The sequence below is a fragment of the Pollicipes pollicipes genome, unplaced genomic scaffold (genome assembly GCF_011947565.3).
Source record: "Pollicipes pollicipes isolate AB1234 unplaced genomic scaffold, Ppol_2.1 Scaffold_2555;HRSCAF=2994_pilon_pilon_pilon, whole genome shotgun sequence".
Lineage (NCBI taxonomy): Eukaryota > Metazoa > Arthropoda > Thecostraca > Pollicipedomorpha > Pollicipedidae > Pollicipes > Pollicipes pollicipes.
The window spans coordinates 42194253-42210312 of record NW_023596136.1 but is presented as its reverse complement, the minus strand read 5'-3'; the positions used below and the strand labels follow the sequence as shown (position 1 = coordinate 42210312).

The window sequence follows — 16060 nt, the reverse complement described above, 5'->3', positions numbered from 1 at the left end:
CGGTGGAAGCGTTAAGTTGGCAACTGGCGGCGGTCGGAACGTCTAGTCACTCTGCCCTCGGGGCCGATCCCGGAGTCAGAGGCCAGAGACACCACCTCCCTGGCGGAGTAAAGGACTAAGTGATAAGGAGGTTAAGGAGGCCGTTAAAGAGGCGGACGGTTGGACTGTTCTGGGAGTACTCTGCAGCAACAGGACGCTGTGCACAAAAGACGAAGAAAAAAATTGCTCGTGGCACGATGCGTGCGATATGAAGCCTATTAGTTTCTGGTTGGTGAAAGGTTTGGAACGTGAAAAACTAGGTTTAAGTTATGTTAAAAGCATGCCTGAACTGGTCAGTCTCAATTAGGCCTTATCATTCATCAATTCGTCCCATAAAATTCTAGACACTTGAGGAGTTCTCAGAAGGAATTGGTTACCCCATCGGAAATATGACTTTGCAAGCATTCATTTATCTGAATTTGAAATGTAAGATTTGTTCCAACACAATATATTATTACCGAGAATGCCAATAAATCGCTTATACCAGCTTAATACCAGCTTAATAATGTATCATCCTTTTTGTACTAAACGCATACTATTTGTTGCACGGAAACGCAGGTACGTTCCACCACAAAGGCAACGAGTGTTTACGATCGTTTTGCATTTACTGCTGTAACTCTACATGGCCAGCGCTTGTGAGATGTATTCTACTGAACATGGGCGTTCATGTTAGCAATATTCGATATTCGACTGTCTGTGCGGACACGGCAGCATTTTAATCCCGAAATCAATATTTAGATGTTCAAAAGTATGCTAACACCCGTGAAACAAATATTTAGATGGTTAAGGCATTGGTATCGTCCTTAAACGTAATTGTGATTAAGGCCTTAAGCTTTAAATGCTTCAATGACAATCTACCGCCGAACAGGATTCCATCTCAGTGGCTTATCAAACAAGGGAAACGATTAGAGGAAGCCATGTTGCCACGGTTTGTACACCGATAGCGATCGCAGAATTCTTCATTTCTCCCATCCTTTTTTGCCAACCGTCGTGAGGTCTTGGATATCTTGCAGGTCTGCTACTGCTTGACAGTTTTAAGCGGCCGCTTCAAGCAAAACATGCAACACTTCGAAAGGAGTTTCGTGATGCATGCAATCTCTGGTTGGCGTAAATTCAATTACATGTAGGATATGGGAGCTGATCTCAGCTGAATTATCTCCCAACAGCTGCACGAAATTCGCCCACTGGTATTCTTCGCAAAATTGAAAGTATATGGGTGCACTCAGATCCAGGTAAAGTTGTATCTCCGCTCTTGAAACAGCACTTAAGACATCCATTTTGGTGAAAACGTTGCTGAACAGCCAAGCAAAAATTGAGATCCTTAATGCCACCGATTTATTATGCTTACCTTGGACAGTGAACTCTTTTGCTGACCGGATATGCTCCAAGTCCCAAATGCAGTTAATTAAATGTGTAAAATGCCAAGGTGATCCCAAATTCCTCCGAATATAATTTGGCAACGTGAGTAAAAATTTCAAACAGACTATTGAAATATGCCCACTGAAATGCGGGACTACCAAAGCTGAAACGAGTGCTCGGCTAGAAATTCTCCCCTCTCTCGCGCATGCTAATTTTGGGGAAGCGCAGCGAAATCCGGGCAGCGAACGTAATCTTGACATGCTCACCAGCTTACACATAACCTCAGCCGCACGAGCGTTCGCAGAAAACCTCTCACGAGAGGTAGCCCAATCGCAGTGAACGGGTAAGTACGAGCGCTCAGGGGGTACTAAAATAAATCACAGAGCTAACGAACTCTGAGATCAGCCGCAGCTGTTAACAGCTGGGAAGCGTGCAGAAGAACGAAGCGGGCCGGTCACCGATCCCCCCGATCATGCAGAAGCATGAACAGAGTCCTGACGACGATCAAGCTGGCATTGGACGAGGCACTGCCGACCTGCCTGCTGCTGCACAAGGCACTGCTGACCTTCATACTCCACCAGCGTACTGCTGCCAGCATGTGGTCTCCGGAAAACTGCGCAACGCCGATGAAATCACTGTCCTTCACGAGACGCGCAACTTGCACTGCAATGTGCGAGTACAAGACGCGGGGCTCCCTGTAACTTGGTACCGGTACCACACCGGCGACAGGTCATGTAGGTGCATTTCGAACCGCACAAAACTCCCCTAGGTTTGCGTGGCACTGGTGCCAGCTTTCGATGAGTTCAACGCAGGCCAACGTGTCGTGGTACCCGCAAAGTTTCTATCTCACCAGTTCTTGGCCGTGGGTCCCGATTTTGTGCCGACTGCCAGCATCTTTTTTCTAAAATAATGCATCTCTTTTATGCATCGCGCTCATGTCAGTAGAAAAAACAACAGCAAAACAATGTACCAAACAACAGCAAGGCAATATACCAAGTCTGTGAAGCGCATATAACCATCAGCCTTACATAACATAACATTCACTTTCTTCCTAATATGGATTTAAGCGCTCACTCCCAGGCCACTCCTAACAAGCCCTTATCTCAGTAAGGTGAGCACAGTCTAGTGGATCAAAGGCGCCCATTCAGTCTGTTATGGCTGTCAGAGTGCTCCAACGCTCGTCATGACTACTTACCATGGCTGCCGACGTCGCGGCTGCACACGCCAGCCACGGGTCAAACCGCCGCCGAAGATCGCTCTATTTAAGGTCATAAATCGTATCGGGCTGATAGCGCCCGACCGAGGCGGTCGGCGGCCGCTGCCCAGCCGTTTCCAGCCGCTGAGTCAGTGTCCAGTGGCCCGCCTCGCCTTGCTGCCGCCTCGCCTCGCCTCGCAGCCACCGCCTCGCCTCGCGTCGGGTTTGCCCGGCTGTGTCCGCAGGCAGGCTTGAATGGAATGCCATTACCGGCGTGCACGGAGCGTCGTGGCGCGGGAGGCGCCGCCGCCGTGTCTGTCGGCTGCCGTCTGAATGATTGATGGCGCGGCCGGCCGTCTCATGCCTCGCCGGCACCGGCGGACGTCCGGCGCTGTGTGGGCCGGCCACGGGCCAGTGCCTGCTGTACGATGGACCGGGGTCTGGTAATGCTGTGTGGGCCGGCCGCGGGCCCATGCCTGCTGCTGTGTGGGCCGGCCGCGGACCCATGCCTGCTGTACGATGGACCGGGGTCTGGCAATGCTGTGTGGGCCGGCCGCGAGCCCGTGCCTGCTGTACCGGGGACCGGGGTCTGGCAATGCTGTGTGGGCCGGCCGCGAGCCCGTGCCTGCTGTACGATGGACCGGGGTCTGGCAATGCTGTGTGGGCCGGCCGCGGGCCCATGCCTGCTGTACGATGGACCGAGGTCTGGTAATGCTGTGTGGGCCGGCCGCGGGCCCATGCCTGCTTTACGATGGACCATTGTCTGGCGGCGCTTGGCTGATCTAATCCAGGCCCAGTGCGTCAAAATGGAAAATTTGGTGTAGAAAATGACACCCTTTCGGGGTCATTCATACACTGCCACACATGGAGTTACACGGGTGGTTTTCGTGGGGCGAAACCAAAGCATAACAAAGGAAAAAGGGTTTTGGACAGCACAACCTTACCCTCAGGTGAAAGTGAAAATTATGCTAATTTCAGCAAAAAACTTGAAGCCGGATAGGTACCATCGGCTTCCTCTGATGACACGCAACACACCCATCTATATTTTGTACTCAGAGGTGCAAGAAGCTATGGCCAGCTAAACTTGGGCCTAAGGGGTGTTCTTTTTTGGGACATTAGGCTAACACAGTGTGACCAGGGGGTTTTGACCAGCGTGATCACTGTGTAAACAAGGCAAGAAGGGACAACAGTGCCAATACTGTGGTACAGAACGTTATAGATGGCCTCTTAAGTACAATTTAGATTCTTCGTTTCAGTCTATTTGTGATTTTGGTCATTGAGTCATAAACAACTAAATTTGTTACTGATCTGGTCTTTCAAAAAACTTTTGCAGACATTCAAGTCTCCATGACGCCCTTTGCTGAGGAGACTTCGACTCGTCTAAGCCCCTGACACGTTCACACGCTGTCGGCGACAACGAGAGTGTAATTGGCTGAACAGGTCAACACCCGTCAGCCCACGAATGGCAGCACTGCTTTGCGTCCAGGAGTCTGGCTCACCTAAGCAAAGCCGACGTCCGTCTGCCGGTGTATGGACGGACAGCAATGCTGGTTCATACATATCCATGTCCAGTAATGCATGTCCCTCGACAGCAGAGCTGGTCCATATATGCCAGCCCTTGGACAGTAGAGCTGGTCCATATATGTCAGCCCTTGGACAGCAGAGCTTGTCCATATATGTCAGTCCCTCGACAGCAGAGCTGGTCCATACATGTCAGTCCTTGGGCAGCAGAACTGGTCCATATATGTCAGTCCTTGGACAGCAGAGCTGGTCCATATATGTCAGTCCCTGGATGGTCGGGCTGACTCCCGTCCGACAATGATCGAGTGTTGCACCTCACCCGTGTGAAATTAGTCCCGTCCTGGCCACCGGTTGACAAACCGCCAGCTAGCACGCATGCCACCTGTGATCAATGAGCTGCAAGGCTAGGTCCACAGACGTTTGACAGCGCTGGATCACCCGGAACGGGCTTTCGGTGGCCTAGGTCGCACCCATCGATCATTGCGTAAAAGCCGGAGCCTTAAGCGGCGTACGCGGACCAACAGCCAGACAATAACGCTTTGAAGGTGGCATATCGGTGAGTGGTGTGGCGAGAAGGAACGGAGGCAGTGCCGTGCCGCGCGCTCAGCTGGATCTAATCCAGAACTGCAGGACATTCAAGGGAATGGTAGATGGGGCCCATCGCCCACATCCTCAACCGAAAACGCCAGCTGATAGCAGGAAGCACGTCACGGCAGCCAAATCTGACCGCCACGTCCCCACAAGCACGCAACGTCCAGCTTGAAAGCAGGGGACGTGTCGGATCAGCTTTCGTCACAACGTAACTGGCCGTCATGTAACAACGGCTGGCTGTAAGGCCGACCCGTGACGGCGCAAGACGCAACGGTAGGCTAAGACTCATAATTTATTATTCGTCTTTGCTTTCGGGAGCTTATGCTGTTAATTATAGAGACGGTAGCGTGAATGGCGAGCGATGCTGGCTGTCACTTAGGAATGTCTGGCAGAAATGACGAATGCCGAGTACCGGAAGTACTCCACGCATGCGTGTCGCTTGTTTTAAAGTGGCATGTGCACCTCTGTTTCCTCTTTCGACCAGACAAAACATAAATGAACATGTCCGGGCAAGGTAAGCGAACGCTAAGATTGATGTTCCAGCAGCAATGCGTCAACAAGATGCATGAATCACGCAGCGATGGAAGTATCATGCCAACGGGCCTTGCACGGGTGGACGGGGCACAGGCATGATATATGGGGAGGCAAATAGACACAGTCTTCCAGAATACTGCATCACAACATGCAGGTCCCGAACGTATCGGTTGGTTTTGTCAAGGCTTGACGCCGTGCCCGAAATCCGTTGTTTGCAGGATATCCCACTCAACCCAGTTGAAACGCCCTGTGGACATCCTGCGTTTTATCATTGAACTTTTTAAGCGGTGAAAGACAGAGAAGTCAAAAAAACTTGCTGCAGTAATAAATAGTCAACCATTATGCAGGATATCAAATAGGCGTAAATCACTTATTATATAATTTGAGAAACCAGGCAGTTGTTTGCAACTAAAATCTTAAAATGCATCTTGCGCGGGAATGAAGCTAAGCCTGGCGCGATTCCGTATTTTGACTTAAAGTGACGATGGCGGCTTTTAACCGCCCTTTACACTAGGGAGTAACAGCTCTCGAAAGGAAACGCAAACTTGGGAGGCCAGTGACGTGAAACAAACACTGAACTGAGATTCTACGACGTGCCATTTCGACCCTAAAATGCAAACATATGTGCATACATACACACACACACACACACACACACACACACACACACACACACACACACACACACACACACACACACACACACACACACACACACACACACACACACACACACACACACACACACACACACACACACACACACACACACACACACACACACACACACACACACACACACACACACACACACACACCACACACACACACACACACACACACACACACACACACACACACACACACACACACACACACACACACACACCACACACACACACACACACACACACACACACACACACACACACACACACACACACACACACACACACACACACACACACACACACACACACACACACACACACACACCACACACACACACACACACACACACACACACACACACACACACACACACACACACACACGTATATATATATATATATATATATATATATATATATATATATATATACATCCCCAATGCAGCCTTCTCCACCCCCGCAGGCAGGACGGCAGTGACTGTACTCACAGTAAACGACCAGATGCTTGGTGTCGCCGGAGGCGGGCGCCAGCGGCAGGTGCGGGTTGCGCGCGCTGCACCGCAGTCGCAACGGTCGCCGCACGGCCGGCACGGTCAGCGAGAACGAGCTGGTCGTCAGGTTGCCGCCGGCCGAAATCTGTCGGACGACCGCCGTTACCGCCGGTCGACGGGGCCGCGACCTCGTAAAATGCAAATCGCGTGGCGGGTGGCCGACGCGGCCGAGCACCGCGCGGCGGCGAGTGGTTTATGAAACGATCGCCCCGGTGCCGACAGATTTCGGGTGGGCAGCGGCAGATGGGGACGGAGTGGCGCCGCGGCCCCCGCGAGGCACGGCGGATCTGATGTGACAGGTCGGTGGTACAACCCGCTGCAATCGGGACATGTGGCCGGGAACTTGGGTCGTTGAGGCGCGGTGGCGCGCGATAGCGCCAGGTGGGCCCATTCGCTGACTGAATGAGACAATTATGGTGTTCAGATAAGCCTTACGTGGGGCGTGTACAATCGAAGTGGCGCTAGGACGGCGGTTTACATTTTATTGGTGGAGGGAACGTTCACTGCCAGCCTGCGGTGCCCCTTGAGATGGGGAAGTTTGTTTAAAAAATGCATCATTTTACCTTCCAGTCACGGCCTGATAGGGCTGGAGTAAATGGCGTCGAGACCAAGTCGAAACTGCCACACACTGTCGCGAGAACGAAATCCATAAAACTGAGCAAAGAGTTCCGATGGAAAGTCCCAGGTCGTCGCGACACTCAGGTCACCGCTCAATCAAGTGGCCCGCACGCCGCACACAGAGGCCCAGCTAAGGTCAGTTCACCTTCTCAACGATGCCGGACGTGACCTTCCTGTCGTCCAGCGTCCAGGTGATGGCGGCCGGCGGCCGGGAGCCGCTGCTGTGACACGTGACCTGGTAAACGCGCCCCTCGCTGACCGCCAGCGGCACGTTCCGGATCTGCGTCACCAGCGGCGCCAGCACCATGTCCACGCGCACCGACACCGCCTTGGACGTGGTGAGGTTGGTGTTGGCGGCCGTGCAGGTCAACTGGGCGGCCAGGTCGGCGCGCGTGACCCGGCTCATCTCCAGGTCGCTGCGCACCGTGCCGTCGACGGCGATGCTGGTCGCCGTGTCGAGCTCGCGCCCGTTCAACGTCCACGTCAGCGTGGGAGGGGGACTGCCTGTGGGCAGCGGCGGTGCTTGGTCAGCGGCCGTGAGATGGATGGCCTCAGGAAGGCACGCCGCGCCGAACAATGTCAGGCATCGCTGCGATTGTCTGGGAGCCTCCACTTGTCACAGTTTGTTTGAGCCGTCAGACCACGTGGAAGAGTGGCGAGATGGTTGAGTTTGTGGTAATACAATACTGTCAAACTGCCAAATTGCGTATTTTTGATTCATCGTGGCAGTTTGCGACACGCGAAATTATGAAGACAAATTGCCCCACTGTTGCCGCTAGAAACTACCAAGCAACAATTATCTCAGGCAAAATGTTCACCGAAGGCAACTGAGGTTTGCAGCTGAGGGCTGTACAAAGTTGATTTATAGCTGTAAATGGCTTAACTGTACACACAATTTAGTAACTGAATAATATCGGTAAGTTTGATGAAGATACGTTCCGTGTACACCTCATATTACCACATCGCATTCTCGAGTGCACTCAAAACGACAGCCGTACCACTTGCAGCAACGAACATACCGGATCCAAGATACCCTCCTGTGACGTGTCCGAGATCGAACTCACCCCCCTCCCCTCTTGATTTCCAATGGCCGCCTACCTTGGGAGACCTCGCAGGTGAGGAAGAGAGAGCGGCCCTCAGGCACCGCCGACGTCCAGTTGGTCACCACCCTCCGCCGGTCGTCGAACACCAGCGGCTCACCGGGAGGCACTGCGGGATGGCGGGGCGGTCAGAACGCGCTCTCGTCGCGCCGAACAGCCGCCCAGCATCGGCCCAGCAGCCGCCGCCACATCACACCGATCAACGCTCGGAGCGCCGGAGCCCACAGCATCATCGCTGCTAGTTGTTGGGGAATGAGATGCATGAGCAAAAACATACCATGTAACTTTGTGCTGACTCCCTAACCTGCATAGCTGGGCTAAGGGGCGGATCCAGAATTGAACCTTGCGAAGAATCACCCCTTTAGTTGGTAAAGTTTCACATTTGACGTGAATTGAAGCAAACACAACAAAAAATGGTGCAAGCTTGAGTGTTCCACGCCGTCTCGGAAAGGGCCCCATCAAAGGTTCCCCATCTCTCTCACTTCCTTGCCCCCCGTGGATCCAACCTTGGCAGGGCCACTGATCGTCAAGTAGCCAAGGCTCCTGCATAAAAGTCTTGCTCCATATGGTGGGCAAGTTCTAAGCAGACATTTACTGATGGCTCGTTGTCCGCCTGGTGCCCCGCATATGACGCCTATTGATGATCACAATAGCCCATTGACCCATTCAGCGCGGCGGCCGTGTAACTGGCAACCGGCCACTCGGGGTCGGCTGGGGGCGCGCACTAGGGCAGCAGTCTAGGACTGCTACCAGGAAGGCGCACGCGCTCCGCTGTTCTCAACAGAACCGAAGACGGAATCGGCAAACGACAGCGACATCGACCAGAAGACAGCGCTACTAACAAGCACATATTCGAGCGTGCTAGTCTCGGCCAACCCGCTCGGCTGCGCGCGTCGTCAGAGTGGTCAGCAGGTTCACAGCGGCAAGACCAAGATTCTGGCCCTTACGGCGGCAGAACTAAGGCTCTGATGGGGCAGGACTCTGGCTCTGACAGCAGTTGGACTTGCTTTGACGGGGCCAGACTCCGACTCTGGCGGCGGCAAAACTCTGGCTGCGACGTGGTCGCCCTCCAGGATTCCAACTTTGACAGCGTGGCCAACATTCACGTTACTCTGAGGCGGGCCTCGTCGTCATGTCCACGGTGTTAGCTGACCAGTGCAGCCAATAAATGTCCCCGCCCATGTGAGTGATCACCGTTTCTCCGATGTCAGCCAACGCAGCGGCGCTGCTCACAGTAAGCTTATGACCTCAGTAAGAACCAGACGCAATCAATACGCGAGGCGCCCCGTCAGCGAGCACCACCGCACATGGCCAAAGGCAGGAGTCTAAACGCGGTCATGGAAACTGCCTACTCACGACGACAGGGCAATGGGAAGGCCATTCTTCAATGGCCAATTCAATCGTTGCTTACGGGCCACGCAGGTCGATATCGGGTCACTTTGAAGGCTTGCTTCAAAGGCGCCCGGGAAGGCTGAACGGACCGTGCCGCTGGCCCGACGCGCGGCGTCGCTGCGGGGGTTTGCTAGTCCCAAGAGCCTGCCAGCCCAGACTCGGGTGGACACATCTGTGGGGGCCTCCTCCACGACTCGCAGCCGCAACGAAAACAGACACACGATTGTGAGCGGTTCTGGCATACAGATCCCACCAGATTTTGAGAAAATATTGGACAATAGACGTGTTGTTATCCGAGATATTCGGGATGGGCTTGCCCGTGGCGAGACACGCTGCGATGCCGGACCTGGCCAGCGCTCGACGGGCCTCTAAAACACGCATGGACAATGAGATCACTTCGTCTGCGTTGCGTGTCATGTTCCCGGTGATAGCTCTTCACTTGTCACACCTGATAAATTATTCTACCCTGTCCGGGATTATTCCGCCCGACTGGAAAATGGCCGCTGGCTCTCCAATGAATAAATCAGGGAATACAACTGACCCACATGTCTGAGGCCTATCTCTGCGTGGCCTGCCATTGCCACGAACTGCTCGGAGAAGTTATGCGTGAGGCGTTGTCTTATCTGTCCCGCCACACTGCCCTGCATGGCCAACAGACTTCACGCCCGACACAACGCGGAGATGATCATATTTCAACGTAGTACTGAGACTTTCGAAAAGCCTGGACGTTGGATGCACGGGTGCACGGTTTGTTTACATTCTTCACGCAAACTTATGAACCGGATTCAAAGATTGTAAAAACGACCTTCGCCGAAGTTGATTTATGGTTTATGCGAGGTAGTCTGAAGCAGACCTGGGGAAAACGGACGCTACTGCGGTACCCTCCCACCAGCGCTATGCCCTTGCGCTCTCTCATTTCGCTTCGGTGATTGAACACAGCTGGGAGTCAGGTGCATTTTTGGGGTTTTGAACTGCGTCCACGTGGAGCTGTTTGTTTTGAAGGGCACAAATCAATCACCCCATGCACATAAAGAACCTCACGCAGCGAGTTTGCAGATCACTCGCGTGGATGGCGTTGGCCGCCTCATTGTGTTCCCTGGTATATTTTTTCACTTTTTCTGTATGTGCTACGTGTGTTTCACCTGATATGCGTGTGCATATGTGATGATACACATTTGCACACGATATGCGTATGTAGTGCGTGTCGACTCATTCATCAGAGTGAGACGAAAATATAAAGCGACTTATTGAGGCCCAAAACACGTGCGTGTCTCCGTCACGTGCGTCACGAACGGAAGGTTAGGACCAAACATTATCTTAAATATTTTTGATAGAGCGTGCGAAGAGTTTTGACAACGGAAAGTCCAGCCATCAAGGGTTAAAGTCTCTACTGATTCAAGCATTGCGCATAATGAGTTGGCAAGTAATCTACGTGAATATCCGTGTCGTTTTCCCTCGTTCAGACCCTGGATAGTCACAGACGTCGCCCTATCGCTGTGTGTCGCGCTGATGTGCTTAAACTCCAAAGAGGCATCTGCATAGTAACGCACAACACATCGTTAACGTCAGACAACCCCAGCAGCTAAACTCAGTGTGCGCCGCTCACTCGAGGCCATGCATAAAAGGCCTTCATCGTGTCCATCATTGGCAGATTGGTTCTAGATTGGCTTTATCAATCATCAGTGCATGACGTCCAGTATGTCCGACATTTTCCTCCGCCGCCTATATCACATCTCACACCCATCTTTCGATCCCATGTGAGTGACAGAAAATATAGCTGTTGTGAACAGGGGCCTCCACACCTGCGGCAATGAGCTCATCTGGCATTGCCACAACCAGCTGTGGTTCAGTTGCATCTTTCCAGTTCATCTTTTCCTGACACTTCTCGTCATCGAAGTTAACGTCATGATGACATCAATTTCAGGATAACAGGGGAAGAACTCGTTGCGCCGAAAACCTTTCTGCGTGTCAGTGGTCACTGAGAAATTTCTGGACGGAATCGTCAAGCAGAGTAGGTTTTTGGCCCCGCCGCTGATGCTTGAACGACCTCTGTAGTTAAATGAACCTGGACCGTACCGTATCATCATCTGGACCGCACCGTATCATCATCTGGACCGGACCGTATCATCATAAAAAATAGTACACTCGCCAGGGTCAGCACCAGCTCCTCTGTCAACCTGTACAGGCGTGGCATTTTGTTTCCCCACAAATACCCAACGGGCTTCATAGATATGGTATTGTATTGCTTTGCTATGTAAGTTGCTAAGTACATTTGTGAGGAGCTATATACATAGAAATAAGGCTGCTGAGCTTTGTTCAGCTTCCTAAACTCGTTTGGAAATGGGAGGCACTAGCCTCGCCACCGGTGCAAACCGAACTGAAGGTAGCGTGTAAGTCGTTCAGTGCATTAGTGAGGAACATTAGTTACATGGATAACACAGTAGCATTAGTCTTACTCCTCGGAGAAAAACCAGGAGAATAGAAATATAGTTGGGCCGATGTTTCGGCAACATGCCTTTATCGAAACAATAGCAGAAGCTATTTACAGCCTATAATATTCCTATCATAGCAGAAGCTATTTATTTAGAAGCTATTTAAGCTAGAAACGAGGGTTTTGCCATTGTTTGGATAGAGGCATGTTGCCGAAATACCAGCTCAACTATATCTCCATTCTCCCGGTTTGTCTCCAAGGAATAAGGCTAATACTACTGTCTTATCCATGAAAGCAGTGTGGTCAAAGCCCTCCGACCCTCACCGCAAATTTATTCCGCCGGATAACTGACCACCAGCCTCTTTGAATGCATGCATGAGCTTCACTTTGTTGAAGGGGATGCCGTATTTAGCGTGCTTGAGTTGAGGACGTTCGCGCGGTTCAATTCACTTCTACACAGTTATTGCAGCCGGTATGTACACATTTGTCACCAGATCCCGCGTCGTTGGGTGTCAGACATTGTCCTAGATCATGGCTAGCATCTTCTTCGCATTATTTGCCGCATCCGCGCTCATTAGAGGCACGTGGTCGACAAATAAACGGTCAAGTTCATCAGCTACTTACTCATGCATTTCGCTGGCGAACACTGTTTTATTGTCCAGCTGCTTTTGCGTCTTGTCTTTTCGCTGTCATCGGTAAATCCCACAAAACGGTTACTGTGATTTTGCATTGGGCCTTCAACTACCTCTCCTTCCCTTCTATTTCTTTTTGCTTCTTGAATTTCCTGCCGTCTCCCAGCTTACCATCACTGTGCTGTGTGATATTGCACACTGTACAGTGTAACTAGTGAATCCCATACGCTAAGCGCACAGCGAAACGACGCATATGTAGAGTGGACGGCATCATGTTGTTATTTTCCTTCGCACGACGGTTCACGCAATTGCAGATTTTAACGCGTAAGAGCGTTCAGATATTTTCGAACACAATCCGTGCGCCTCGTCTACAACATTCTTGATAATTTTTAGCCCCGATATTTTCCAGGTATACGGATCCACGCGCACACGTTTTCACCTATAAGACGTTGTCTTGCGACCCACAGTAGTGTTCCTTCCACCCTAGTGTGTATGCTTCGTAAAAATGACGTCTGACCATACAAATCCAACATGGAGGTTAAGATGATGTGTAAAAAGGTGATATGTGCACCATGTACTTATCTTCGCAATGGAACATTTTTATTCGTTGCATTCTAACCCAGTAAAATTTGCTAATTTTCAGCGGCAAAGTTTGTAATTGGCATTTATTCCTAAAGAATTCACCTCTACCTTGAAAAACCATTGCATTGCAATGCAATGGCGCTCGCATGAAATATGGTGTTGCCCGCCTTCAGACCCTCCCGAGGGATGAGTGAGTAGGGCGCGCTTCCAACGTGCGTAACGATGAGTCAGAGCGGATGGCCCTCCAGGGCTAGCTAGATCGAGCCCCATCACTTACACCTAATCTCCCTGGCTTTATTTTCTCGGAGTCACTTCCGTCAGACGTGGGATGGTTAAACAAAGGTTACCCTGCAAAAAGCCTACCAGTATATACCATTTGTGTTTCACTTGCTGATACTTTTCTGCAACATAAAAACTTAAAATGCTATCATATAATATTCACATAGGTACAAATATATAAATTTTTCAAATATGCCTAATATATTTCTATACATACGTACATATATATACATATATATATATATATATATATATATATATATATATATATATATATATATATATACGAATTATTAAGCAGTACGAATTTAATTTATTATACGTATGCTTAATACGAATATAATTCGTATTAAGCATACGAATTATTAAGCAGTTAATACATGTATATATATATATATATATATATATATATATATAATTTTGAAATGGTATGCACTGCACGATGGTTCACACACGAGCGAATGTTGATGGTGCAAGTGCACGTGATGGCGCGTTCAAGTCTGTCTGTCGTCAAGATCTGCACCGATGCGCAAGTCGTATTTGAAGTTTAAGGGTTCCTGTGCATAGGTACCCCGTAAATATATATATATATATATATATATATATATATTATTATATTTACGAGGTACCTATGCACAGGAACCCTTAAACTTCATAGTGCTAACTGGTTACACGATCCCCGATTTGTGAGCGCATGCGTGCGTGCGTACGTGCGAGCATGCGTGTTTGTGTGTGTGTGTGTGTGCGTGTGTGCGGGTACATAATTTATCACACACCTGAGATCGTCGTCACCAATGGCCGTGTTATAGTCTTCATGGTGCGCTTGGGATCCTGCGGCATTACAAGTCACCAGCTACATAACCAAATTTACATTGCGGAGAAATCACCCTGTGCTGCAATGGGTCGTGAATCGTTTGTCCCCCCCAATCCAAACAGCGTCCATCCGCGGAGGTAGCCATTACAGTCTTTGCTGTCTCTCCGCTGTTCCCAGACTGTCGGTGTGAGTCCATCCGAGTGCAGTCCGCAGCGTCCGGCGCCGGCGGCATTCATATGCTGGCCTCGGCGAGAGCTGCATACGTTACCGGCGCAGAGTCCGGAGGCCGACCGGGGGCCATGTGTGGCCTGCATGGCCGGCATGGGAGGGGCTCGCCGCTATGCTCACATGGCCGGCATGGGAGGGGGTCATCGCCATGCTCGCAAGAGGACATGACCTCCCGTACCAGTACTGCGCTGGCGCTGGCGCTGGCGCTGGCGCTGTTGTCTGTCTGTCTGTCGGGCGGGTTCACACAACGCGTTCTGCGGGTGAGTAGGCGTGTGCGTGTCTTGGCTGCGTTGGGTACGCGTGATTATCGTGATACAGAGCAACTGCAGACCTTTCTTTACTTTGAGCATGCAAACGTGACACCATTCGAGCTGATTTACACTCATGCGCAAGTCGTATTTCAAGTTTAAGGGTTCCTGTGCGTAGGTACCCCGGAAAAAATGGAGTGAGTGCCGGAAGCAAAAAAGGAATATAAGTCATGCCCGGGAAAAGTGCCAGCCGTCTTTCTGGAATTGCACTGAGTGCCAATGAAAGAGTTGCCTGGCACCGTTCCGGTAACAAGTCAGAACAGTCACCAGGAACTGCGAGCAATCGTTCAAACGTTGCCATACTTTGCGTGACTGTCTGCAACTGTCTGCAGTAAAATGTATCCGTTTTTTAAACATCTGCTTGAGAAGATTGGAATGTTAACAATAACCATACTGGGGCGTTTATTCCGACAATATCCAACTGATGTGACTATCTGCTTAACGAGAAAGGTTATTTATCATGCAGCACTCCATCATTATTCACCGTGATACCATTAAGTTCAAGAACTGCTGTTTGGCCGTCCTATAAGCCAGCGGGCTCGCGTCAAAGGCCAAGCACTTCCTTCATGCATGCATTCAGTTAACAGGATGGGCTTGCATCGCGCACACGAGCAATGACATTATTCTGGACTTCTCCAGGGGGAGGGCCGGTGCGTTTAAGGCTGCTGACGAAGAGAAAGCGTCATAGAGCACCTGTTTCAGCATTGAGGAGCCAAGTAAAGCAAGCCCAGAAGGCTCGATCACAGAACCAACGACTGTCAACCCCAAACGCAGCACGGGGCAAGGTTGTTGCGTCCCGTACGAGTGTCACGCTCTTGATCAAAGTGCGAACAATGAGCTTCAAATGCTGCAAGAGTTAAATGACATTTACACAGAGGATCTTAGTACTGGAAGCTAAACCGACTTTTTCCGCCCGCAGCACCTAAACCTGGCAAGAAAGCACGTTACAAGTAGATCGGAAGCCATCAAGTTGTTGATTTTAGCGTTTGTCGAAGCGTAGTTAACAAGAATGTAAGCTGGTTAGCCGTTATACTTTAAAGCTGGACACCGAGCGATGCTGGCAGCTAGGCCACAGTGTATGTCAAACGATGGAGTCGCATTCTTCCATAGGTCAGCCGGTATTCCATGGGGCGCACACGGAAAATGTAAGCTCGTCAAAGTGGGTAGCCAAGAGACATTTTGTTTTGGTTTTTATCCAGGCAACGTCCGTAGGAC

The 16060-nt window shown here is 50.8% G+C and overlaps 1 protein-coding gene across 1 annotated transcript in view; it reads right to left on the bottom strand.

Moving 5' to 3' along the window:
- The window catches only part of LOC119101481 (hemicentin-1), a 69788-nt gene that overhangs the window by 41114 nt on the left and 12614 nt on the right, over positions 1–16060 (bottom strand). Inside the window, exons 4-6 of the mRNA XM_037224824.1 lie at positions 8178–8288; positions 7225–7583; positions 6399–6546 (exon numbers count right to left, since the gene is read on the bottom strand). Coding sequence (XP_037080719.1) covers positions 6399–6546; positions 7225–7583; positions 8178–8288 — 618 coding nt within the window. The remainder of the gene's footprint in view (positions 1–6398; positions 6547–7224; positions 7584–8177; positions 8289–16060) is intronic.